Source organism: Mastigoproctus giganteus, chromosome 4 (genome assembly GCF_048544385.1).
Source record: "Mastigoproctus giganteus isolate SK-2022 chromosome 4, ASM4854438v1, whole genome shotgun sequence".
Taxonomy (NCBI): Eukaryota; Metazoa; Arthropoda; class Arachnida; order Uropygi; family Thelyphonidae; genus Mastigoproctus; species Mastigoproctus giganteus.
In genome coordinates this window covers 201,180,721-201,206,811 of record NC_143578.1, presented here as the reverse complement: position 1 = coordinate 201,206,811, position 26,091 = coordinate 201,180,721, and the positions used below count along the sequence as shown (strand labels likewise).

Genomic DNA, 26,091 nt, shown 5'->3' with positions numbered 1-26,091 from the left:
AAAGATGGTTTCAGAAGAATTGAAACATTTGATGGACGCCCTGAGTACGATACCAATTTCATCGAGTGAATGTGAACGAGGATTTTCACAAGTGAATCTGATTGCCAGCCCAACCAGAGCTTCGTTGATGACAAAACTCTTTCTTCAAATTGCAGGCCCACTGCTGACCCACTTCAATCCATATGTTGATTTGTGGCTGCTTCGGAAATGTCATTCAGAAAGACACACACACAAAGAGGAAGATAAGATGTTGGCATAGGGTGTCAGATAAGAACTTAGTAAAAAATTGGAATATTCTACAAAAACATTTATGAAATTATTTTTACTTATGTTATTTGTAGGGTCCATAGTCTAACGAAGGACCCTTATAATGTCACTCGGTTGCCGTCTGTCACAGCATTGTATCTCTGGAACCACTCAACCTTTAAGCTGACCGGGCTAGCCAGGTGGGTAAAGCCTGCCTGGCAACCCAAAGGTCTCGGGCTTGGATCAAAGTGCTGTAAAAACCTTGGGGTGCATTATGGCCACAGAAGCTGATGCGCCAACTACAAAAAAAAAAAAAAAAAAAACAACCTTTAAATTTTGCATGGGTGTGTGTGTGTGTACATCATGTGAGCCAACATATGCCATATTGATCGTTGCTGACAAAAATCTGTTTGAGAAATGTGTGGGGGGGGGGGGGATGTTTTCTACAACTTACAGCTTATTACAACTTACATCATTGGAAAGAGCTCAATAGTAGTTTTAAAATATAATTTTAAAATATTTAGAAATTAAAAATTGTGGTGCCAGACAGGAAAATGCGAGTAATTTTTGCCCCCCCCCCCCATTTCCATTGCTAATGGAACTAAAAATTTAAAAATCATTAGCTATGCATTATTTGATGCTTATCAAGGGAAATCTATTCCGATTCAAATCTATAATTTACTTTTTGTGTTAAAATTAAAAAAACAATTTTTTATAGCACTTAGATAGCACGCATCTTTGCACTAAGTAACTCTTCTTTTGGTGGCAAAAAGGTTGCTAAATAGTTAGTTGATAATTCTATGAAGGTCATTTATAAATTTTGCGACGAGAAGTATTTTTTAACAATTTTCAAAGCTGGAGTTGTCCCAGCAAGGAGGTACTCAGAGACCCAGTGTTGAGGCGGTGGTAGTGGTGGGAAGTCTTGCACGGCCCTCACCTGCCAGTCACTTCTTCTCCAAGACTTTAATCGCTTCTTCCACTCTTGTCACTCACAACAACTGGAAAGACTCAAATGGACAACATTTTCGTTAGTTCCTCAGTTTTAGGCCGAGCCGGGGTACTAGAAACTTGTTTGTTACCATAAAGCTCTCTATTTGAGATACCTAACGACCATTCGTGACTACGGACTATTCATCCTAAGTGCCCGGCACTCAGTAGTTGACTGATTTATTTACCCATTTTACTCACATTTTACTTATTTTTTTATATACTTGAATAATAAATTTATGCTTAATAAACCGTGTTAATAAACTAAATTGGTTGTTCTTATTCCAAAAACATAACTGCTAAAGTAACAATATCAAGAAACAAATTTTTAGAGTACTTTTCATATCCTTTTAATTTTCAATTTTTCCTGATAGCAAAGAATGAGTACCGGCACCTATTTTTAAAAAAAAAAAAAAAAAAAGCACTGTGTATATATATATATATATTTAGGTTTATATTTATTTATTACTGAAATTAACTTACTGATGATTGTATCTTAGACACAAAGTAAATATCATATTATAAGTGAATAACAATAATAATTTTTTTAATAAATATGTTTTTCAGCTGTACTCTCCTTCCATTTTTTCACTGGCAAATTTTCTAATGTAGAAGACCTAAATTACAATCTTGTTCCTGTCATTGTAAGTATTCATAATGTTAGCCTTTAACTTAAATTCCACATTTATCCAAATTTCAAATGATTCTGTGCCTCCTCACTAAAATTTTAGGAGAATCTTTGAATTATGTTTTAAAAATTAAATAAATAAAAATGGTATGGAAACCTTAGCTGAAGCTTTATACCGCTAAGTTCCAAATAAATTTTTAAATTTCCAAAAAAAAGTTGCTTTAAAAAAGTTAGTGGATAATCATCAAAATATTGAATATTGCTCTTTTTAAGTATGAGGTGAATACAAATAATCTTCCCAGCTTTAAAAATTTATTGTGAGAGCCATCTATACCAACAGTAAGTCCCTGTTCGCTCCCAGTAAGTTGTATTGTCTTAATTCATCATTCAGAAATTAACATTAATTCTTAATCTGTGTGCATACCAAAATTTTCCTTTAAATGTGTTAACTGTTTACTATACCTTTAAAGGAATATCGCATCTATTATGGAGAATAATGTGCACAGTGTGGAGAATGCTTTTGGTTTCCTTGTCGTTGGTAGCAGTAACAGCAGGTTTTCTTATTTGTTCACGTTTAAATTTGTTTAAACAATGATTGATTTATCCAAATAAATGAAAACATAGTCTGTAGAATCAAGCAAATTATAATTTAAAGAAATTATTTATGACTTAAATGTTAAAGAATGTTTATTCATCATCATCGACTAAATGCACACTCATTGTTGGGTCAGCACTCATTGTTGGTTTGTTGCTCGGGGAAGCGCCACCATATCGTAGCACCACCACCCAGACGGCACCGTTTCAAAGCTATTGGCCTATCATTGGTGGGTGCGCAGGTACCCTGGTATTGCAGACATGACAACCCAGTTGTGAAGATAATCACAGAATATGAGAAATGCCAAAAGGTTTATATGATAATATTTAAAATAACTAAATGTAACAAGGCATAATATGTTAAGAGTGAGAGTTTAATATCCATATAATATCAGTGGAGATACACCACAGATAACTCTTAAGAAACTACGATAGTAGTTTGTGAGGCACCTGGGTGGTGGGTACTCACTGAGAATAAGTAACAATAGTCTTCTCTATTAGTGAAGCGTTACTTATTCAAGGTAGTGCAATACCATGGCAACTCATTGTGAAGGAAGAGCACAATATGAGATACAGAGCAAAATGATGCCTCACACACTACCATCTTAGTTTCTTAAGAGTTATCTATGGTGTATCTACACCAATATTATATAGATAGTAGATAAGTTTTATATGAGCTACAACCTGTCGTTATCGACGTTAACGTACCAACAACGTGAGTTTTTCTTTCAAAAAACTCACGTTGTTGGTACGTTATGAGCCAGTAAAAAATTTATGCCTAAAGAAGTCATGTACTGAAAGCTAGATAAAGGGGTGGGGGGGCGGGAATGATCACCAAGGAAGGAAAAAAAATGGAATTATTGTTCTAAAGTGGCGAGATGTGAGACTATTGACAACAAAGCATGCCCTGTAAATGGTTGATGGACCCTCCACTAGTAAAGGAAGACGAAAAGAAGCCAAACAAAAGCCATTTCCTATTCTAGCATATAATAAAGGAAAAGAAGGCATCGATCTGTTGGACAAAATGGATTCATATGCCACAATGCTAAGAAAGGGGATAAAGTGTACCACAAATTAGCTGTATATTACTTGTCATATTTTTTATCTTTATATTTTTTTGCATGGTACTCTTGTACCACGCAAAAAAATATAAAGATAAGAAGCTTTCGGGAAGAGATAGTTACAGATTTACTAAATATGGCACAGAAAGAGAAATGTGAAAAGCCAAAATGTGACAATACTCATATATTACAAAATTTGAGGCAAACAGCAAGAAAGAAGAATGTGCATTTTTTGTTATGCAAAATTGAAAGAATCTGAAGGAAGATCTGTTGCTATCAATAAGGAGAAAAGAGTTTCTACTTATTGCCCAGAGTGTATTCGTCAGCCTTTTGCATGCTTAGTGTTTTGGACAACACTATAAATTTACCTAATTTTGTATTTGTAAAATTCGTATAATAAAGAATTTTTAAATGATGACCAGTTACTCGCTTATTTTTTCTCATAACGCCATTCAAATTTCATCACATGTATCACCAGAGGCTGCACTTTTCAAAAATAATGTGAATTTCCAACAATACAGCCAATGCAGCTCCTACTGAAACAGAGGATGTCAGCAATATATGTCCAACACGGCACCTGAAAAACCTAATGGTGTTTGACCTATATGACCAACACAGCAGTCGTGTTAATGAAAAAACTTTTGAGCTTACAGGCGAATAAGGCTCCTGGGGTTGATGGCATATACCCTATAATTTCAAGGGAGGCAGCAAGTGAGTGCACTGAACCATTTAGGCTAATTAAGAGAGTATCACAGGACTCAGGAGAGATTCCGTTGGATTAGAAAAGTTCCATTGTATCTCCATTACATAAGTGTGGTTCTAAGAGTGTAGTGGGAAATTAACGACTGGTCAGTCGTTAAGCCTATAACTTCAGTAATAGGGGAAAATCAGGATCATTTAGATAGAAATGGAATTCTGAAGGATACACAGCATGGTTTCCTAAATGGAAAATCATGTTTAACAAATCTATATTATAATTAATTTCCCTGTCTATTTCCCTGTACAGAAACTGTACAAGGAAATAGAGTGGGCCAATAAATCAGAGAGTCTTATAATGGGGGATTTTAATTTCCCAGATATTGACTGGACTTTGTGGGTTGGTCACTCACACGCTAGCAAGGCTTTTGTGGATTTATTGGATTATTGTTTTCTACATCAGCATGTTCGGGAGGTAACTAGAGGGAGTAATACTCTTGATCTGATTATCAGTAGTGATTCTTCATGCATTAAGAATCTGCAGATAGAGTAACCACTATGTGGCAGTGATCACATGCTGAAGTGGGATTTACTCAAAGAGGTAAGTACCATCAGGGGTAAAGGGAAGGGTTATTGCTTTCGTAAAGGCAACTACGATAGTCTGAGACAGTATTTAAATTCTATACAGTCTAATTTAAATTCTATTCCAACTGATGATGTTATCAACAGCAAATTCAAAATGGAAAGCATTCAAAGAACTTATCTTGGAAGCTACTAGGCTTTACATACCAACTAAGAAATATTGTCAAGGTTTAGGCCTAAATGGATATCATATGGACTAATGAGACATATGGCAGAAAAGAAAAATGCATGGGATACATATAAATTAACACATGACACAGAAGCCTATGATAGATATAAGTTGATCTGTAACCAAGTTACAAAGGAGGTTAGGCAGGCGAAGGCAGATTACGAGAAATCTTTGGCAAGGGATGCAAAGAAAAACAGCAAAGAGTTCTTTACTGTTTCGATGGTTCAACTGTTGATGATTCTGCTCAGGTAGCTAACAAACTAAATGAATATTCTGCATCAACATTCACACATGAGGAGTTATTCAGCGAGGGTAATGTCAGAGGTGTATTCAACTCTGGCAGTAAGTTAGACAATCTTGTAATAACTGAGAGTAAAGTGGAGGAGAAATTGTTGAAGATAAACACAAGAAAGGCACCTGGGGTGGATGGGATCTATCCAGTTATATTAAAGGAGGCAGCAAAGGAAGTAAGCAAACCCTTAGCCATAATTATGAGAGCTTCCTTGGACTCAGGGAGGGGTACCCATAGACTGGAGATATGCAAATGTGACCCCAATTCACAAAGGAGGATCAAAGGCTGACACAGTAATTATAGACCTGTGAGTTTAACTTCTGTTCCAGGAAAATTAATGGAGGCACTGGTTCAAGAAGCACTGCAGGATCATCTAGACAAGACTTCAGTTATAGCCCAGACACAGAATGGTTTTGTTAAGGGGAAGTCTTGATTGAACAATTTGATTGGATACTATGATGCAGTCACAAAAGAACTAGATGCAGGGAATAACTTTGATATTATATACTTGGATCTAAGAAAGGCTTTTGATGCTGTTGCACATGGAAGACTGCTGCACAAATTGGAGTAGTGTGGCATTGGAGGCAAATTGCTGCTATGGATAAAGGGGTGGTTGAGGGGGAGAAGACAGAGAGTGGTAATCAATGGATACTGCTCATCGTGTACTAATGATATTAGTGGAGTCCCTCAGGGTTCAGTGTTGGATCCATCATTGTTTTATGTATTTATAAATGATATTGATGATGGTATATCAAGCTTAATGTCCAAGTTTGCAGACGGTACAAAGGTTGGCAGGGTTGTTAAGGACACTACTGATGCTATGCTGCTGCAACAGGATCTGAAAAGGTTGAGCAGATGGGCTGAGAGGTACAATGGAGTTTAACATTGACAAATTAAAGTACTACGTATGGGAAACAGCAACCCTAGAGCAGCATACCAACTCTGTGGTACTACACTGACAGTGGTAGAGAATGAAAAGGAACTGGGGGTAATTGTGCAGGCAGATATGTTCTCTGAGCAGTGCAGACGGGCTGCAAGAGTAGCTCATGGTGTCTTTTCAATGATATACAGGAATTTTTCTAGCAGGGATAAGGAGGTGATTATTCCCTTGTATAAGGCAATGGTCAGGCCACACCTTCAGTACTGTATACAGCTCTAGAGGCCTCATTTCAAGAAGGATGTAGAGCTTCTGGAACGAGTACAGAGAAGGGCAACAAAGATTAGCGAATGGAACAAAGGGTTTCTCTTACGAAGAAAGGCTTAAGTTTTGCAAATTACAGTGTCTAGAGACTAGGCACCTGCGAGGTGATCTGATAGAGGTGTATAAAGCCTTGAATGGTTTGAGTATGCTCAATGCTGATGGGACTCTGCCTCTTGCTCAGAATAATCACCTGAGAGGGCATAAATTCAAATTGAGGAAAGACAGATGTAGGATAGATGTGCGGAAATTTGCCTTTAGCCAGCAGGTAGTTGGTTGGTGGAACAGACTTCCATCCCTTGTTGTGGAAGTTGATAGCCTAAATAAATTTAAGGCTCAGCTGGACAGGTATTTTGAACGAACGGAGGGGTGAAGTGGAAGTTTTTTTTTTTTTTTTTTTGGTGATGCTGCATAAGCTTGCTTTCTTGCATCATATGCCTCTACTAATGCTAATGCTAATTATAGATTTCTTAAACATGATTTTGACAGCTAGTTTGATAGCTATTTTGACAGCATCACTCGTGAGCTGGATTTAAGGAATAATTTCGACATTGTTTATTTAGATTTCAGCTAAGCATTTGACTTGGTTCCACATGAGCGATTACTTTATAAGCTGGAACTGGTTGTAATCATGGGGAAAATCCTTAGATGGATAGCAGAATGGTTTCAGGGCAGGAGGCAGCGTAATAAATAGTTATTCTTCAGATTTGGTTAATGTAAGAAGTGTAGTTCCCTAAGGATCAGTACTGGGACTACTGTTGTTTTTGATTTTCTTAAATGACACTGATGAAGGATAGAGGTCATGATGTGTAAATTTGCAGGTAATATGAAGATTGATAGAGTAGTTAATGATCACCACCAAGCAGAGCTTCTTTAGAGTGACCTAGATAAACTTCAGGAATGGTCAGAAAGGTGGCAGCTGTGCTTTAATTCAGCGAAGTGCAAGGTCTTATACCTGGAGAAAAGTAACCCCAAAATGGTGGAGTTGAACTGAAGTCAGTAGTGGAAGAAAGGGACTTGGGAGTTACGATACGGTCAGACCTGAAGTTCTCAGAGTATTGTAGACAGGTTGAAAGGAAGGCCCATGGTGTCATATCAATGATTTATCAAACATTTGTTAGTAGAGATAAGGATGTCATAACCCCACTATACAAGGTTATTGTTAGACCACACTTGGAATACTGTGTTCAAGCATGGAGACCATACCTAAAAACAGACATAGAGCACCTTGAAAGGGTCAAAAGACAGGTAACTTTCCTGGTGAGATTGGCTAAAGGGTGTTCATGTGAGGAAAGACTTCAAATATGTGGGTTGCACAGCTTGGAAACTAGGCACCTTAGAGGAGACTTGATAGAGGTGTGCAATTCTCTGAGAAGCATAAGCCTTACGTTTCCTTGAACCATATGGCCATTATTAATACTAATTATATGATATACTGTCAGAATTTAGGATGAAATTTTTAAATTTTCCATTTAGACTATTTCTTTTACGTGTCCAATCTATAGGACTTTCCTAGAATCCCAGGCTGCTTTTGTAATGGCAAAGGGTTCAACTTTACTTCTGTTGCTACTTCCATCAATGTAATTATTATAATTATTATTAGCTATATGGTGCGAGGAAGCCTGAGACTCATGCTGCACCAGCCAAAAAAATATATTCCCAAGTTACCCTGAGAGAGAGAGAGAGAGAGAGAGAGAGAGAGAGAGAGAGAGAGAGAGAGAGAGAGAGAGAGAGAGAGAGTGTGTGTCAAAAGGGAATCACCAAGAAAGAGAAGAATGATGAAATCCAGCTCAGGACCCTGGGTGTGCCAAGCCCATACTCACCAAATGTGAGCCCTTGGTGGGTTCTTTGATAGGTTTCTTCTGCCCTTAGTGCCTTGTTCACTTTTAATTGTACTAATTTTGCTTATAATCCTTTTCATTTATCATAAAATCATCTAACTACTAGTTAATATTAGCTAGGCCATTGGTGTTGTATGTTAATTTTTGTTAGAGCTTTTATTTCTGCTTTGTTTTTATTCATTTCATGTCATTGAACTCAAAAGTGAGGTTGTCAGGAAATAATTATTTGTTACTAAAAATAGTCATTCTTATTATCCAAAATAGTATCAAAATAAAGAATAAAATTTAAAGTGCATTAAATAAAATCCTCTCTTGGATTTTTTTATTTTTTGCACTTCCATAAGAAGGCTAAGTTGTGATATATTTTAGATGTTTCCCGAAAATAAGCAATAATTAACAAAGCCTTAGTATGATCGATTTATTTTTTCAGAATTATATTGATAACCCACTGTATAAATAACAATTTGATTTATTGTTGAAATATTAGACAATCACTCTGGGAGCCTATATTATAGCCACAGGATTCTTCAATGTATATAGTATGGCTGTGGACACCTTGTTTCTCTGTTTTTGTAAGTAATACCTCCTCATTTTCCCTTTTTTTTTTTAATATTAAGGAGTTAATTGAACTTTGAAAATAAAATAAATTATTCCATTTTTTTTTGTAGTTGTTTGTTGTTAGCTTGTTAAAGAGAATTTCCTTCCCACACATTGAGACCAAAGAGAAACTTGGAATATTCACTATTTATTTACTTATTAGACTAGGCGCCTCCGTAGCCAGGTGGGAAGGAGCAACAGTGCGTAGCACACGCTTCTTGATTAGACTGGGGTTAGAGCCCGTCACCACCAAATACAGAGGATGCGGAAAGGTCAGGGAATGACCACCGCATATTCCCGGAGCAATATGGCCTTAGTTTGCTAATGCTCCTAAAAACCAAAACAACAAACAAACTTATTAGACTTATCACGTAAAACTATTTCTCATGAATGCACATAGTGTACATACATAAGAACTAATGACTTACATATAAACATATAGTACACATAGTGGAAATGTAATGCAAACAACCCGGGGACTGCTGAAAGGTTATATATAAAATAATTGTGAATAACATAGTTTATGATAAATTCAGCAGGAATAATAATCTAGATAGCTTCCTAAGTAAACAGTAAACAATCATGAACAAATTAGTGTATTCTGTACACCAAAAACAGAAAAATTTAAATATATATTAGAATTTTAGTATTCCTCCAGTATGATATTCACTTTTGATTTATCTCTATCATTAATTATTTTTTAATTGGGAAAAATTTAGACATAAAAAAAAAAAAATTCTATGTTCCTCCTTTTTTTTTTCCCTGCTCTTGTTCCCAATTTTTGGCTGTGCAATTGGTTGTAAATTATTATTATTTTTTTTTGGTTGGTTGGTTTGTTTTTTGGATAACAAAAGTGTTTGTAATGATATTTTCCAGTCTTATATAGCATATTGTCAAAATTAATAAAATTTTAAAGTTTCTAATTTTAAGTTATATCTTGCTACACCCCCCCCCCCCCCCCACAAAGAAGTTCATGGAATTTACAAGTGCCCACTGATGGATTTGAATTTGGCATAACTGGAACGCTATAGTTAAATGGCATATTTAAATTCTAGAACATGATCACCAGTTATGGTACCTTTCTTTGTCTGTCCATTTTACACAAAATATAACTCATTTCAGTCTGGATCTCATTTTGGAAAGTTATTTAAACATAGCTAGACCCTGTAATCTAAAATCAGTTTTACTAATAAAAATGTAGTAGTAGTAGTAGTGGCATGTGATGCAAGAAAGCAAGTGTATGAGCTTATGCAGCATCAGCCAAAAAAAAAATAAAATCACACCATTCCCTCCAAATGCCTGTCCAGTTCCTCCTTAAATTTATTCAACCTATCAACTTCCACGACAGATGGAAGTTTGTTCCAGCAATCAACCACCCGCTGGCTAAAGGCAAATTTCCGCACATCTATTCTACATCTGTCCTTTCTTAATTTGAATTTATGACCCCTTAGGTTCGTAATCTGAACAGGTGGAACGATCCCATCAGAATTCAGCATGCTCAACCCATTCAAGGCCTTATACACCTCAATCAGATCACTGCGCAGGTGCCTAGTCTCCAGCCACTGAAATTTGCAGAACTTAAGCCTCCCTTCATTCCCCTCACCAATCTTGTTGCCCTTCTCTGTAAATATACATCCTTGCTAAAATGAGGCCTCCAGACCTGTACGCAGTATTCAAGGCGTGGCCTGACCATTGCACAAAGGGATAATCACTTCCTTTTCCCTGCTAGCAAAATTCCTATATATCATTGACAAAACCCCATCTCCTGCCATGTCCACTTGATAGGTTTTAATCAACTTCGTTGAATTAATTGACTAGACGAAGAATAATTAATATGAAAGGAGAACAAGGAAAAAGTACAATAAAATTCAGAGCTAAAATGAGGAAATAACGGATGCAATGAACAAGATAGTAGGAGAATCCATAAAGTTATTTACAAGATGTAAATAAGATGAAAGCCATGCAAATCATGCCAAGAGCACAGAGGGAGCAAATTAAACCAAGCACACAAAGAACTACATACAATTGTTGTGGTGAAGTATTATTTGATTCCTGTAATATATAAATTGAAGAAATTTTATTTGAAGACACTCAACTTAATCAGATATGTATTTGTTGGTAAGGATTCCAAATAATTTCTCTTGGTCTATGGGGCAACCTTCCTATAGTTGTGAAAAATTTTCTACATACTAGATTGTTTCAAGTTCGATGCCAACCTGCACTTTCAGAAACCTTCATTCAGGAAGAAGGTGTTCCACAGGGATCAGTGTTGAGTGCCACTCTTTTTGCTGTTAGAATAGATTCTATTGCTAAACTGCTTCCAAATACAGTAGAGACTTACCTTTATGCAAATGACCTTTCCATCTCCTACCATTCCCAAAATATGAGATTTATCGAACAACAGCTTCCGATATCACTTAATAAAATACAGCAATGGGCCAGCCTCAATGGCTATCAACTCTCACTGCACAAAACAGTAGCTATCTATTTTTGTAGACAACACAAGCTTCATCTGGACCATGAACTTCATATCTATATCTCTATCCCAGTCACTAATAACATCAGATTTCTAGGATTAATCCTTCACAAAAAAATTAAATTTCTTAGACCGTATTAAAATGGTATGTACTTCATGTCTAAAAAAGCTAAACATACTCAGAGCTTTATCTGCCCAAACATGGGAAGTAGATCGTACCTTCCTGCTTCAGTTATACAGGCATTAATCAGACCTCGTCTTGATTATGGAGCTCCCTTCTATGATTCTGCCAGAATGAGTGCATTACGTTAGCTTGATACAATTCAACAGTGCTTTGAGGATTGCACTTGGTGCATTCAGAACTTGCCAGCACATAGGCTCTAAATTGATGCACATGAGCCCCACTAATATTAAGAAGGAAAACGCTGTTACTGAAGCATGCTGTCAAGATAAAAAGTTGTACCTCACATCTCATTCAGCCATACAGTTGACCCCCGCTTAATGCTGATAATTTGTTCCGGAAAAACAGAGCGCTAAGTGAATCCACACTAAGCGAGCGCCGCGTTCCCATAAGGTAACATATGTAGTAGTAGTAGTGGCATGTGATGCAAGAAAGCATGTGTGTGAGCTTATGCAGCATCGGACAAAAAAAAAAAAAAGAAATCACACCATTCCCTCCAAATGCCTGTCCAGTTCCTCCTTAAATTAATTCAACCTATCAACTTCAACAACGACAGATGGAAGTTTGTTCCAGCAATTAACCACCCGCTGGCTAAAGGCAAATTTCTGCACATCTATTCTACATCTGTCTTTTCTTAATTTGAATTTATGCCCCCTTAGGTTCGTAATCTGAACAAGTGGAAGGATCCCATCAGAATTCAGTGTGCTCAACCCATTCAAGGCCTTATATACCTCAGTCAGATCACTGCGCAGGTGCCTAGTCTCCACCCACTGCAATTTGCAGAACTTAAGCCTCTCTTGGTAAGAGGATCTCTTCATTCCCCTCACCAATCTTGTTGCCCTTTTCTGTACACGCTCAAGTAAATCTACATCCTTCCTAAAATGAGGCCTCCAGACCAGTATTCAAGGCGTGGCCTGACCATTGCCTTATGCAGAGGGATAATCACCTCCTTTTCCCTGCTGCAAGATCCTGTTGCAGCAGCACACTGCCATTACTGTTATTAACAACCCTGCCAACCTTTGTATCATCTGCAAACTTCGACATTAAGCCTGATATACCTTCATCAATATCATTGATAAATATACAACAGTGGACCCAACACTGAACCCTGTGGGACTCCACTAATAACATTAGTCCACGAAGAGCAGCTCCCATTGATTACCACCCTCTGTCTTTTCCCACTTAACCATCCTTTTATCCATTGTAGTAACTTACCCTTAATACCATTCTGCTCCAATTTGTACAATAGTCTTTCATGCGCAACAGTGTCAGAAGCTTTCCTGAAATCCAAATAGATGATATAAAAATTATTTTTTGCATCCAGTTCCTTTGTAACCACATCATAATATCCTATCAAATTTGTCAGACAAGACTTTCCCTTAACAAACCCATGCTGTGTCTGAATTATTGCTCAGTCTTGTCTAGATGATCCTGCAATGCATCTTTAACCAGTGACTCCATTATTTTACCCGGAACAGAAGTTAAACTAACTGGTCTGTAATTACTTGTTTCACCCTTCGATCCCCCTTTGTGAATTGGGGATACATTTGCACATCACCAGTCCATGGAACCTCCCCTGAGTCCAAGGATGCTCTCATAATTATGGCCAAGAGTTTGCTTAGTTGCTTTGCTGCCTCCTTTAATATAACTGGATAGATCCCATCCACCCCAAGTGCTTTTCTTATGTTTAACTGCAACAATTTCTCCTCCACTTTGCTCTCAGTTATTACAAAATCATTAAGTATCCTGCTACAATTTGATAACCTTCTGCCATTTCCAAACCTTAATAACTCCTCGTGTGTGAATGTAGATGCAAAATACTCATTCAGTTTGTTTGCTATCTGGGCAGGATCATCGATAGTCAATCCATCGATATCAAGTGGACCAATCAGGTTCATCCCCTTCCTTTTAGAGTTTATATAAGTAAAGAATTTCTCGTAATCTGCCTTCGCCTGCCTAACCTCCTTTGTGACCTGATTACAGACTTGCTTATATCTACCATAGGCTTGAGTCGCTTGATAATTTATATGCATCCCATGCATTTTTCTTCTCTGTTAAGAGTCTCATTAGTTCATTTGATAACCATTTAGGCCTAAACCTTGAACAATATTTCTTAATAGGTATGTATTTGTGAGTTGCAGTCGGTGCCACAGGATATTTCCTAATCAATAATAAATGGTAGTGAAAAGATTCACAAATGTCAGTTGAAATATTTAATATTCAAATATTTGTAATTCTACGTTACATACATATATAATTATGTGGTAACTACTTACGTATCAAAATTAAACTTAAAATTCCAATTAAAATCATGAATTTAATTGATCTAAATTGATTTAATTTAATTGATGAATTTAATCATGAAAAATGTGTCGATTTTGGGTTGAATTTTGGCCCTCTTCCAAATAAACTAAAAGGGGTATTAATTTTAAATCCCCACAGCGTTACCACTGAACAATAAAGTCAACCGATCCTGAGAAGGGAAAGGCCTTGTACGCCGACCTCATAAGTAAACTGCCAGGTACGTCTACAGAAAATGAAGAAGGCTTCAAGGCGAGCAGAGGATGGTTTGATAACTTTTAGAGAAGTGGCATCCCATAGTGTTGTGAGGCACAGAGAGGCTGCGAGTTTGGACCCTAAGGCAGCTGAGGCGTTTGTCACAGAGTTCCAGAAGCTCATGGTTTCCGAGTGTTACCTGCCGCAGCAAGTTTTTAATTGTTGAGACGGGGCTTTTTTGGAAAAAGATGCCAAAGAGGACCTACATTACAGCAGAAGAGAATGGAATGCTCGGTCACAAGCCCATGAAAGACCGTCTCACCCTCTTGCTGTGTGCCAATGCGAGCCATGATTTCAAAGTCAAGCCCCTGTTCGTGTATCATTCTGAGAATCCACGAGCCTTCAAGAAATGCAAGGTGCAGAAGAGCCAGTTAAACGTTATGTGGAGGTCCAACAGCAAGGCTTGGGTCACTCGTATCTTGTTCGTTGAATGGATCAACGAGGTCTTCGGTCCTGCAGTGAAGAAATACCTTTTAGAACAAAAACTGCCACTCAAAGTCTTGCTGGTTATGGACAATGCTCCTGCTCATCCTCCAGGCCTTGAGGACGACTTACTGGAAGAATTTGAGTTCATTAAGGTCAAGTTCCTTCCTCTCAACACTAGTCCATTACTTCAGCCCATGGATCAGCAGGTCATTTCGAACTTTAAAAAGGTTTACATCAAGGCACTATTTCAGCGATGCTTCGAGGTGATCGAAGGAACTAACCTTACCCTCAGAGTTTTGGAAAAATCATTTCCACATCGTAAACTGCCTCAAGATCATTGATAAAGCCTGGGATGGAATCACCAAGAGAACCCTCAATTCTGCTTGGAGAAACCCCTCAATGCAATCAGACCGGCAGCTCCATGAACAGGAGCTGCCAGTTGTCGATGAAATTGTGTCCTTGGGGACGACCATGGGACTGGAGATGAATAAGAATGACATTCAAGAGCTGGTGGAGAAACATGGCCAGGAGTTTACCACTGATGAACTGATGGATCTGCATCGTGAGCAACAGCAAGAGGTTATGGAGGAGATCTCGTCTGAGGAGGAGGGAAAAAATGGCGACATCCCTCTCTTCAAATGAGATTAGGGAGATGTGTAAAATGTGGGAAACAGTGCAAAATTTTGTAGAAAAGCACCACCCGAGTAAGGCTGTGGCAGTGCAAGTGATGAATCTGTTTAACAACAATGCAATGTCATATTTCCATGAACTCCTCAAAAGGAGGCAAAAGCAAGTGTCATTGGATAGGTTCCTTGTTAAAGTCGCACAAAAAGAAAGTCAACAGATAGCAGTGAAAGTCGTCCTACCTAATAATTAATAAATTCGATTGCTTTATGTATATTAAATTTAAATATTAAAAATATAAAAAGGTATGTATTTTGTATTAATCATTTTTACAGTATATGAATATTTTTGAGTTTTGGAACAAATCATTTGGGTTTCCATTATTTCTTATGGGGAAATTCGCTTTGATATACGAGTGCTTTTGATTACGAGTACGTTTCCGGAACGAATTATGCTCCCAAACCAAGGTACCACTGTATAATAAATGAATAGGCACATTATAGCCAAAGCAGCTTATGCACCATTAAACCCCCACAACAACTGATAAATTGGCCATATTTGGGATGTTAAGTATAACACTGACCCTGTGGAAACAGAAATTATTAGCACCACATTGTGATACTTCCACAGGAAATGATTAGTAGGAATGTTTATCAAATTCCAGATATGTTGCATGTGAAAAAGTAATTAGCAGGTTTGTATGATGAGGTACAGGAGTGTGTACATCTTTCTTCTCATACAACTTCAAGAGAAAGCACCAAGTGCAGCTTGCGGATACATCTGTTGCAAGATGGCAGAACTCTTGGAATCACTGAAATGTTGAGGTGGACAACATAATTGGATTTCTTTATGTTAAGAGTACCAGACTGGTGGGGAATTCTTTACCACAAAGTGGATGTGTATGGATCAAGTGTCATGTCATGGCAACAGTCTTTTGGGACCATTTGGGTGTGTTTCTTGTTACTTTCCTTAATTTCTGTAAACACTGAATGTTACTGTTACATGCTGGATTAGTTATAGATTGCAAATGGCTTGGATTACTGTGCAAAGGCATCATCACTATAGACTGATACAAATTACTTGCTCTTTACATCACAATAAAATCATTTATTATTCAGACATACTTTACAGCATCTTTACTGGAACTTAGGAACTGGAATTGCAAATAATCAAAACTCCAGTAAAGATGCTGTAATGTATTACTAAATAATTTTATTGTGCTAAAGGTAATTTGTATCAACTTTTTTTTTTTTTTTTTTTTTTTTTTTTTATGGAAAACCTCACTTCCATAAAACTTCAAATGATTTTGAGTAGCCAAAAATTATGCACAGTTAATACATAAAGGCATATCCTAATAAAGATGTGAAATAAACTCCTAATGTTGAGAACAAAATTGGTAAATTGATACCAGAGATTAATTCTCCATTATTATTATTAGCCATATGGTGCAAGAAAGCCTAAGGCTTGCCAAAAAAAATTGAGTTACCTTGAGAGAGAGAGAGAGAGTGTGAGTGTCAAAAGTAGAAGGGAATCACCAAGAAAGAAATTATTACATCCAGCTCAGGACCCTGGGTGTGGTGAGTATGGGCTTGTCACACCCAGGACCCTGGGTGTGACAAGCCCATACTCACCAGATGTGAGCCCCTGGGGTTATTCTTCAGTAAATAGATGGTAACTTCATTGTGTAGTGAGTAAGCCAGCATATGAGGTGTGGTTTTTATTTATTATTTATTTTTTTTGTGATTGTGGGTAGACTGTGAGTGGCAATTCCATTGCATATGTTTTCAAGCTGGGTTCCATGAGATTGTTTTTTTAATGAAAGATGGGCAGCTAATGCACAAAAATGTTTGGGATGAGGTTTTTTTTTAGTATGTTATGAACAATATTTTTATGCAAAGAAATATTCAAGATCCCATACTGTCCAGAGCAGCTGTTAATGTTTTATCATTTTTTTTTATTTAATTTGTACACTTGTTAAATTAAATGTTTAATTTATTGTTAATTATTACTATTTTTAAAAATATAACCTTCTTCCTGAATTAGATTTAAAAAATATCCATGCTAAGTAAAAGTTTAAAAAGTACTGCTCTATTGGACTGACGATTTAGCTAGCCATTCCAGATGGCCTCCCTCTTTTGATTCATTTGGAGAGTGCTGGTAGCACTTGCATTATTGTCCAGGAAAGTCTGAAACAGTTGCTCTGCAGACGAGTGAACATAAGGATCTCATTTCCGATGCTTTACAACCAAGAGTTGTGAAGTGGGAATGTGTGTGTGTAGTGTGTACAACTGTTGAGAGTGATTTCAGCTTCCAACATTAAGCCATCACTCCACTCCACTCATCTTTTTCCACCATGTTAACAATCTGATTCCTTGGTTGAAGAGCGTAAAATGAAATGGACTGTGTGTGGGAACCAAAGGATTGATATATGTGTATAAAGATAGTTTTCTTGCATCCTTCTGTAGGTGGTATATCTGGATAAAAGCCCTTCTGTGCATCCAGCAAACCATGAAGCAAGTTGTCATGCAGTGAAATCTGTCACCTGACAGTCAGGGCCAGATAATGGTCATCTTTGTGTGGTTACAACATTTGACCACCAGCTACTTTCTAGTACAAAATGATCGCCATTTCTGTTTATCTCCCCCCCCCCCTCACTGAATACTACATCCACCCAAAATTTGGTTGAATAATGAGCAAACATTTCCTCATGATGTGATTTAGCAAAGAATCCAGTAATGTACAGGTAGTTCTCGACTTTACGAGTTAATTCATTCCTAGTGTGCGTTTGTAAAGCGGGAATTTATTTCCCATAGACAATGTTAAAAATAGGGGTTGCATTCTCAACAATGAAATTAGTTTGTTGAAACAATGATTGATTTATCCAGAGAAATGAAAACGTAGCCTGTAAAATCAAGCAAATTATAATAATAGAGAAATTATTTACTACTTACAAATGTTAAAGAATGTTTATTCTTCATCATCATCGACTAAATGCACACTCGTTAATCACTCATTATTGGCTTGGCACTCGTTGGTTTGTTGCACAAGGAGTCATCTCCTTTACAAATGTTTCAAGAGGCGTTTGTTTCCAAGATAATCTTCTCTTTTAATTATAAATTTCACGATTGCATGCATAAGCATTTTTTAACGTCACACACAAATTGCAACTAACACGATTCGTGAGGAGTAACAAGTTTAAGAAGCTTAAAATAAAAAAAGGAATGAAGAGAAGATTCTGAAAATTTGTTTTTTATACGATTGAAGATTTCAGTAAAGAGGAAACGAATTTCACCATAATAACGTACAAATCCACACAATTCCAGCTATCGGTATTTTTGCAAATGCAAGAAGATCGAGTTTGCTACCCGTTTATAATTGCTTGTAGTAACATAAGCCAAATAAACCAGAAAGTGCAAATTGTTTTTATTGTTTTATGGTTGTGACCTCCAGAAATGTTTGTTATTTGGTTTTTAGGAGCATTAGCAACTAAGGCCATATTGCTCTGGGGATATGTGGTGGTCATTCCCTGACCTTTCCACATCCTCCATATTTGGTGGTCACGGGCTCGAACCCCGGTCTAATCAAGAAGCGTGTGCTACGCACTGCTGCTCCTGCCCACCTGGCTACGGAGGCGCCTCCAGAAATGTGCTTTAGAAAAATATCACAAAGGTTATATGGCCTTTAAGGTCACACTCGTGACCTTAAAAATAACATTTTAGAGAGATAAATAGCTTAGTTATACAGTGAAAATTTTAACTTCTGAGATCTTGAAACAAATTATCAAAAAAACGACATGTTAATATCGTAAAGCGGGGTATATTGTATTGTATAGCTACGCACATGGTTTGGAATTTGGTATTTATGAATGTTTAACATTCATTTTTTTTTGCAATTAATGTTCATATTTTCAATTTTGTTGATACTTGGGGGAAAAAACTCATAAACCGAGAACTCGTAAAGTGAGAACTGCCTGTATTCAAGATTATTTTAGTGTTGTTTATGCTAGTATATGTAGGAGTGCAATGTCCACAATGGTAGACATCAATTTCAGTTTTAACGTGGACTTGTTATTTCCCTTATTCTAATATTCTTTAAAATAAGACTTTTGCCTAATTTCTTTCCCATATCACAGAATAAGTTTTTTTTTTTTTTTTACTGGCATCCATCCATTTTTACTTATATTCCTGAAGTACTATACATCTACTGTTTTGTTACTATCAATGTTATAATCATTCACATAGCTAGGCTAGTATCTAGTGTATCTTTGCATAATAACATAGTATGTTTTTTTTTTTTTAAGGAAAGAGGCTTAATGATATTTTTTTTCTGCATTTTATATTCCTTTTTTTTTCCTGAAATTACTTTTAGTGGAAGACTGTGAGCGCAATGATGGATCTGCTGATAAGCCCTACTACATGTCAAAAGAGCTCATGAAAATTTTAGGAAAAAAAAACAAAGCATTCCGTGATCCTGAGGAGAAATAAAGCAAACTTATTTCTGGCTGGCTAATGTGTCAAAGCATGTATCTGTATATATAAGTATGTATGACTGAAAAACTGTTCTACAATTGTGTAATAGAAATTTTATAGCATTGCTTGATAATTACTTCAAACTAATCTTGCTACCATCCAGTTTTTGCCTGTATTACATGCCTTAATGAAATTAAGAATTACGTCCACTGTGGTGCTTGGGTTTGCATATTTGGTTTATTTTATGTCAACAAAGACCAACCTAATAATACTAAAGAATAACTTTTGGCATATGAGTGCTGGGCTTTTTGGAAATTTGTTCAAACTTGTGAATTTTTGAAGTTTAAAGGGGAAAAAACAGTTTGGTTATACCAGAACTCCTTTTATATTTAAAGCCTTTAAATATTGTGATAAACATATTTTAGTAGTAATCTTTTTACATGTGAACCTGAAATATTTGTATTGAGAAGCATTGCCTTCTACAAATTTATAAATTCTTTTGTGAAATATTACAAAAGAATTTCCACAAAGTTTCATTAAGATGCAAAATACTAGTTGTTTGAAAGTGTTTTGCTCAGCTTGTGAATCTGACTTTTTAAAAAAAAAACTTAAGAAATACTTTGATTATAAAGCTGAAAGTACTCCTTTATTTATTAGCTTTTCTTACAAAATAGTTCCTGAAGAGAGCAAATCATTCCGAAATTTCTAAATACCTTAAAAGTTTCATATTCAGTGCCATATGTAAGGGAATTGTGAACTGTGTATATAAGATTTATTTTTATGCATCAGAATACTGTTGAAATTAGCTTTTATCACCATGATGATTCTGTATGTTGTTTATATTTAATCATTGTGAGACCAGGGTAGTGATTTGAAAATTGTTTCTTCTTTTTTTAACTGTTGAACATGCAAGCATTTTTGCTTTATATATATATATATATATGAGTGTCTGTGTGTACACACACACACACAAATGAGTATATATAGTGTTCTTAAAAATTTTAAATAATTTCCATATTTCAGGAAAACCATAGCGCAATGTTTTCCGTAATACATTTTGTAATTTTTTTCTCATAAATGAAAAATATGGGGTTTCTAAAAAGTTTTTTCTCTTACAAATAAGAAAAAAATACCAGAGCAGGTATTTTCTAAAGGTGTGTAATTAGTCTAACAGTCATATGTGTAGTCATCTCATTCTGCAGCATTTATAGCAAGTGTGTACACAACGAAAGGGATGTCCAGAAAAGTGACACTGCACCATTGATTTCATAGTGGCAAAATAATGCAAGCTTATATATTGTCACCCCTAAAAAGTTCATTGCCTGATCCTTTAAATCTATTCTCTTAGCTATCTCAATCTGACACAGTAATTTATAATGCTATCTGATTGATAAAACTCATTTTATCAAAATTAGGCTCCTAAACCTGTAAAATACAGTATTCAAGATGTGGCCTAACCATATGAAAGGAGCTGTGGGTGTGACCCCATATGCTGTTACAGTAAATGCACACTGCAGTGTGAACTGTAATGCCAGAAACCTGGCTGTCTTTACAATTAATTTTTTAAGACAAGGTGATAATTATCTCTTTTTCCCTGTTGGCACAGTTCCTACTGCTACTGGCCAGAAGCCCATGAGCTATCCCAGCAGAGAATGTCATGTCTGATGTCTACTTCATTCTCAACTACTTTGAGTGTGATACTATCCAAATGGACTACTTCGAGTATGGTATTCTATCCATCGATTACTGCTACCCAGACGCAGCACTTTACAATTATCAATGTTAAACTTTGATTGTCATTTTTCAACCCATCTCAGTGGAAAAATAGCACCATAATATTGTTCTATGTATTTTCCACCACTAAGTGATGTGATTGCAGAGATATCTTCTGCACAGAAACCAAACCATTATTACTTATACACTATTGAAAATTTCTTCTACAACAGATTTAATATTAGATTAAGATAACAGATAGTATCTTTGTGATTGCAAAGAACTAGGGAAGGAAAAGGTTTTGATTATGGTGGTTGCACAAAACTTCTTGAATTGCTGATAGGTTTATTTGCTTTATACTGATGACATGCTCACTATACATAGCAGTTAATACTTACTACATTCCTACTAGTGATGCCTTATTTGTACATTATGCAAATGAATAAGTTTGGAGTGCATTGCTAATGCACATTGTTATTCTCTACTGTGGGAAGAAACTACACTTTCTGTTGTGTAAATTTAGTTCCTGCTATGCCATTTGGGACCTTACTTTCTGGATATCCCTTGTATATATATGTATTAAACTCTGGAGTGGAGATTCAGATAGAGATGTTAGTACTATCATATTATTTTGCTGTGTACAAATGACTGCATATTGTGCAGCAGGGTTTACAATGTACATAGAGAATTTTTACAGTGAACCTTATTGTCTATGTTATAAATTTACAAAAGTTGTTTAACATTCCTCCAACTTCAAGAGCAAAATGTGGGGATTTGAAACAATTTATTTTGATGCATGCTGCTATTATTATTATTATTTTTTTTTTAATTTATTAGGTTTATATGTTGTCAAACAGACCTACTAATTTTTGTTACTGGAGTGGGGCCGATGTTATAAAATAGTCTTTTTTAGAGATACATTTCGATTTCAGTACTGTACACACTTTTTTTTTTCTTCTCCCTGATGCCATCTGTACTCATCCTTGCTCTTGTGGTTTTATTTTTGTGAGCTAATGTAAATAAATGTTAAATGACATCTCAATGGCTATATTCACAGCCATTTTCTTGTATTGTGCCTATGATGACAGTAAATTTATAAAACTGATTTAATGTCTTTGTTGCTATATCAGAACAGCACTGGCCAGAAGTTTCTAAGAATTATGCTCTGAGACAATGAAGTGCAGTACTGCACTGAGTGGTGTTTGATCATTTTGTGTGAGATAAATGTATTAACATATTCATTGCTGCCTACATGTGAGAGCCTATCCAATGTAAAGTAGCAACTCCTTCAATACCTGCCTAAAAGTAAAAGTCTGAAATTCTAAAAGAGAACACCATTAATATTTTACTTTTGCAAGAGCTGTAAATCAGAACAAACCAGTTTTAACAAAAGTTCATTCCATGCACGTGAACTAACCCCAGCTCAAACAAAGAACAAGAAAAAACCATGTACCAGGTCCACAAATAAAAGCCAGGAGGTCAGCAGGTGTCAATTCTACATACCTTTACAGCACTTGTACTGACCACATATGAATCAATGAAAGTGTTAATTAACATAAATTTCCTTAACCTTTCATCACTTGTGCAGCATGTGTGTTTTTTTTTGTTTTAATTATAAAAAAATTAAGTTTTAGCTTTTTTCACTGAATTGAAAATGGTAGTCTGTAAACTCAAAAATATCAAAGGAAAATAAACAAGACACACCAATAATAATAAGTTATATATTTTTTTTTAGAATTTTTTTTAGAATTCACTCATATGCTGTGGCATCATGCAGACACTCACCTAGAATAAATCTTTATACCATCTGTATTTTTGTTATCCAGTTAGCTCTACAGCAAGATTAGATGCCTGTTGCTGGCATCTCACAGATGCCACATGGGAATGGAAGTTGTCTAGAGAACATCTAGAAGAAAGATAGACAATTTTGCTCACCTGGCATCTATTAAATGCCAAACAGAAATTTCTCATATTTATAGTTAGTTATCCTCCACTACAGCGTGGTTCACTCAGCACTATGTTTTGATACCTTTCCCCAAAGTTACTCATTTCGAGAGGCCCTGTTGAAAAAAAAATTATTACCACGATACTCTTCAATTTTTTTAATCATCTGTCAAATTCACAGTACTTTCCTTCAAAGGGGTGTTCTTTGATTTAAATCAACTTTTAACTGATAATGTAATTAATGAGGAAACAGCTGAAATGTCAGCCAAACTGGAAATGTTAAAAGTATTTCCAATATATGACAAGTAGAAAAATCTAAAAGCTTTTATTGCCCCAAAAGTTATTTTTCATGTCCATGGGTAATTTACATCTCCGTGTTAATTTTCTATAGCTGTTTGTACTGCCACAAGTTTCCCGTGTACATAGCTGTAAAACCTGATTCATTCAATGCTAGATGGAAAATATATCAAAGTGGTCAGTGCGTCCATTTCTTGTGCATTACAAAATTATATTTGTACATCATCCTGCCCAGTGGTAATACTGAAAAGGGCATGCCCAATTGGGTCTTAGCTGAAGCTCACTGAAATGCTATAGGCTTGTAGTACTGCTGTTTTTCTGTTTAGTTTTGGTCTACATATTGTTTGTGTATTTTGTGTCTGAGTGATTGATTTTAAATTATCATTGGTAGTTTCAACTTCTCTCTCTCTTTTTTAAATGGCCTTAAAGAGATCGAGTGAGTCAGATAGTGCTCATAACACGAAAAAAGGTAAAGATATTGGAAAAACTTGCCATTGGAACCTAAATCAGACATTCTAAGACTAGACTGAGATTATGGAGAGTACCCATCATCTGTTTTCAGTTTTAACTGTTTTCTGTTGAGTTTTAACTGTTTTGATATAAATAGGGCACTTAGGTTCCCTCACAGAATGATTATGGGACAGCTCACTAATCAATTGGCACATTGGGCCTTTTGCATTTTCCTACGGTCATTATATCCACTTGACTGTTCCCTTCTTGGACCCAAATCGGGGGTGCATCACTTGGCAGGTCATGAGTTACTTGAGTCCCTAATGAGCTCCTGGTTACATTTGATTATAGGATAAGCACCCTTCAGTGACTCAAATTCTTCTAGTAATGTACCAAGTTTTAATTTGAGATCTGTAAACTCCTTATATTGGAAACAATGAAAAGAATTGTCATTTTGAGCTTAGTTTGTCTATTATGCTGACCTTAGATTACCCGCCACAGGCTATACAAAGGTCAAATTTGTGACTCACACCGGAAATGCCTGCAGGCATTTCCGTCAGTGTCATGATGCCATTCAACAATGTATTGAAAGTGAATCTTGTAACAACAATGACTATTAGATAAAATTTTAAATTAAAAAAGATTACATACAAAATTTAAATTTACAATACTGTATATTACAGAATTGAAAGTAACAATGTATTATAGAAATTAAATGATTACCAAAAATTTATCCACTAGTGAAGTTAAAATTAAGCTGCAAAACTTACTGGAAAGAAAGTTACCACAAAGTTTGTCAGGATTAAAATAAGATTAGAGAAACTAAATTGTTTGTACTTGAATGGACAATTGCATATCTTTTTATATAAATTTTCATATACATACTTTTATTTGGGAAGCATTAAAATTTAAAGTACTCTTTATATGAATTTTTTAAAAGTTTTTCTGTCAGAAGATATAAAATGACCACTGTCCTATATGTTTGTTTGTTTTTTTTTGCTTCAAAATGTCTTGCTTGAACTCCCCCTACCCAAGAAGTTAGGAGCAGTGAATCTATCACTTCCTATTGTTAGTTACTTTTTTTTATACTATTTAAATACATACTAGATCAGGGGTCAGCAACCTTTTTTTAAGTGAAGAGCCATTTTTGATCTAATTAAAAAAAAAAAAGTGAATCCGAAAAGCCTCAGCTCAAGCTGGGGGTGGGGGGGGGATTTAAGAAATGGAATAGTGGGAAGGTGTGTTGTTAAAAAAATATAGTTATTAGTACTGAAAAAACGTAACAAAGATCCAATTAGGTACGAATTAATGTGCCTTTTGCTGCTGAACTTCTCAAGCGGGTCTCTCAACATCAGGCGAGTATGCTGTAATTCTCATCTTTAAACATGCTGAGATACTTAATTTGTTCAGACAGTTTCTTGATTTATTTTGAAAATATTTGCTTGTAGAAATACATCGTTTGTTGTACATGTGGGCTAAATGTTAAAGCCGCAGGTACATGTTCAAAGAGTTGCATGTGGCTCGTGAGCTGCAGGTTGCCGACCCCTGCACCAGATTAATAATAGCGGTAGATACCTGAGCTATTATTAATCTAGTGCAGTTTAAAATATTAATGAAGCTGATAATTAAATCAAGTATAGTGAATTTTGGTCAGGTCTGTTCCTCTGTGGCAACCAAATCTTGTGGATCGCCTTATCCATGGTGAGACTGTTTGTAAGGTCTAAAAATTTAGACCCTGTAAGATCTAAAATATTTGTTATAGGTGACCAACCAGGCTCAAACCAACTTAGGAGTTGACGTGTGGTATGCATATCCCAAAAAAACCTCTGTGCAAGACATACTAGGAAACACATCACTCAGTGCAATACCATCACTTTGCTTTAGAGGCTTAATTTGGCCTCCAGAACAAAGCTTTGACCTCTTCCCATTGACACAAGTAAGGGTTTTCTTTTGATGTTATGATAGGCATCATTGTTGAGACAGAACTTCCTTATATTTCGAGGG

At 36.0% G+C, this 26,091-nt stretch overlaps 1 protein-coding gene across 2 annotated transcripts in view; it reads left to right on the top strand.

The window, feature by feature from the left end:
• Positions 1-19,952, top strand: part of Ctl2 (Choline transporter-like 2) — a 387,011-nt gene extending 367,059 nt beyond the window's left edge. For both annotated transcript variants that reach the window (XM_090371991.1, XM_090371992.1), the window contains exons 22-24: positions 1,801-1,877; positions 8,842-8,926; positions 19,583-19,952. In XM_090371991.1, the coding sequence (XP_090228117.1) occupies positions 1,801-1,877; positions 8,842-8,926; positions 19,583-19,698 (278 nt within the window). In that variant the 3' untranslated portion in view covers positions 19,699-19,952. The remainder of the gene's footprint in view (positions 1-1,800; positions 1,878-8,841; positions 8,927-19,582) is intronic.
• The last annotated feature ends 6,139 nt before the right edge of the window (positions 19,953-26,091 follow it).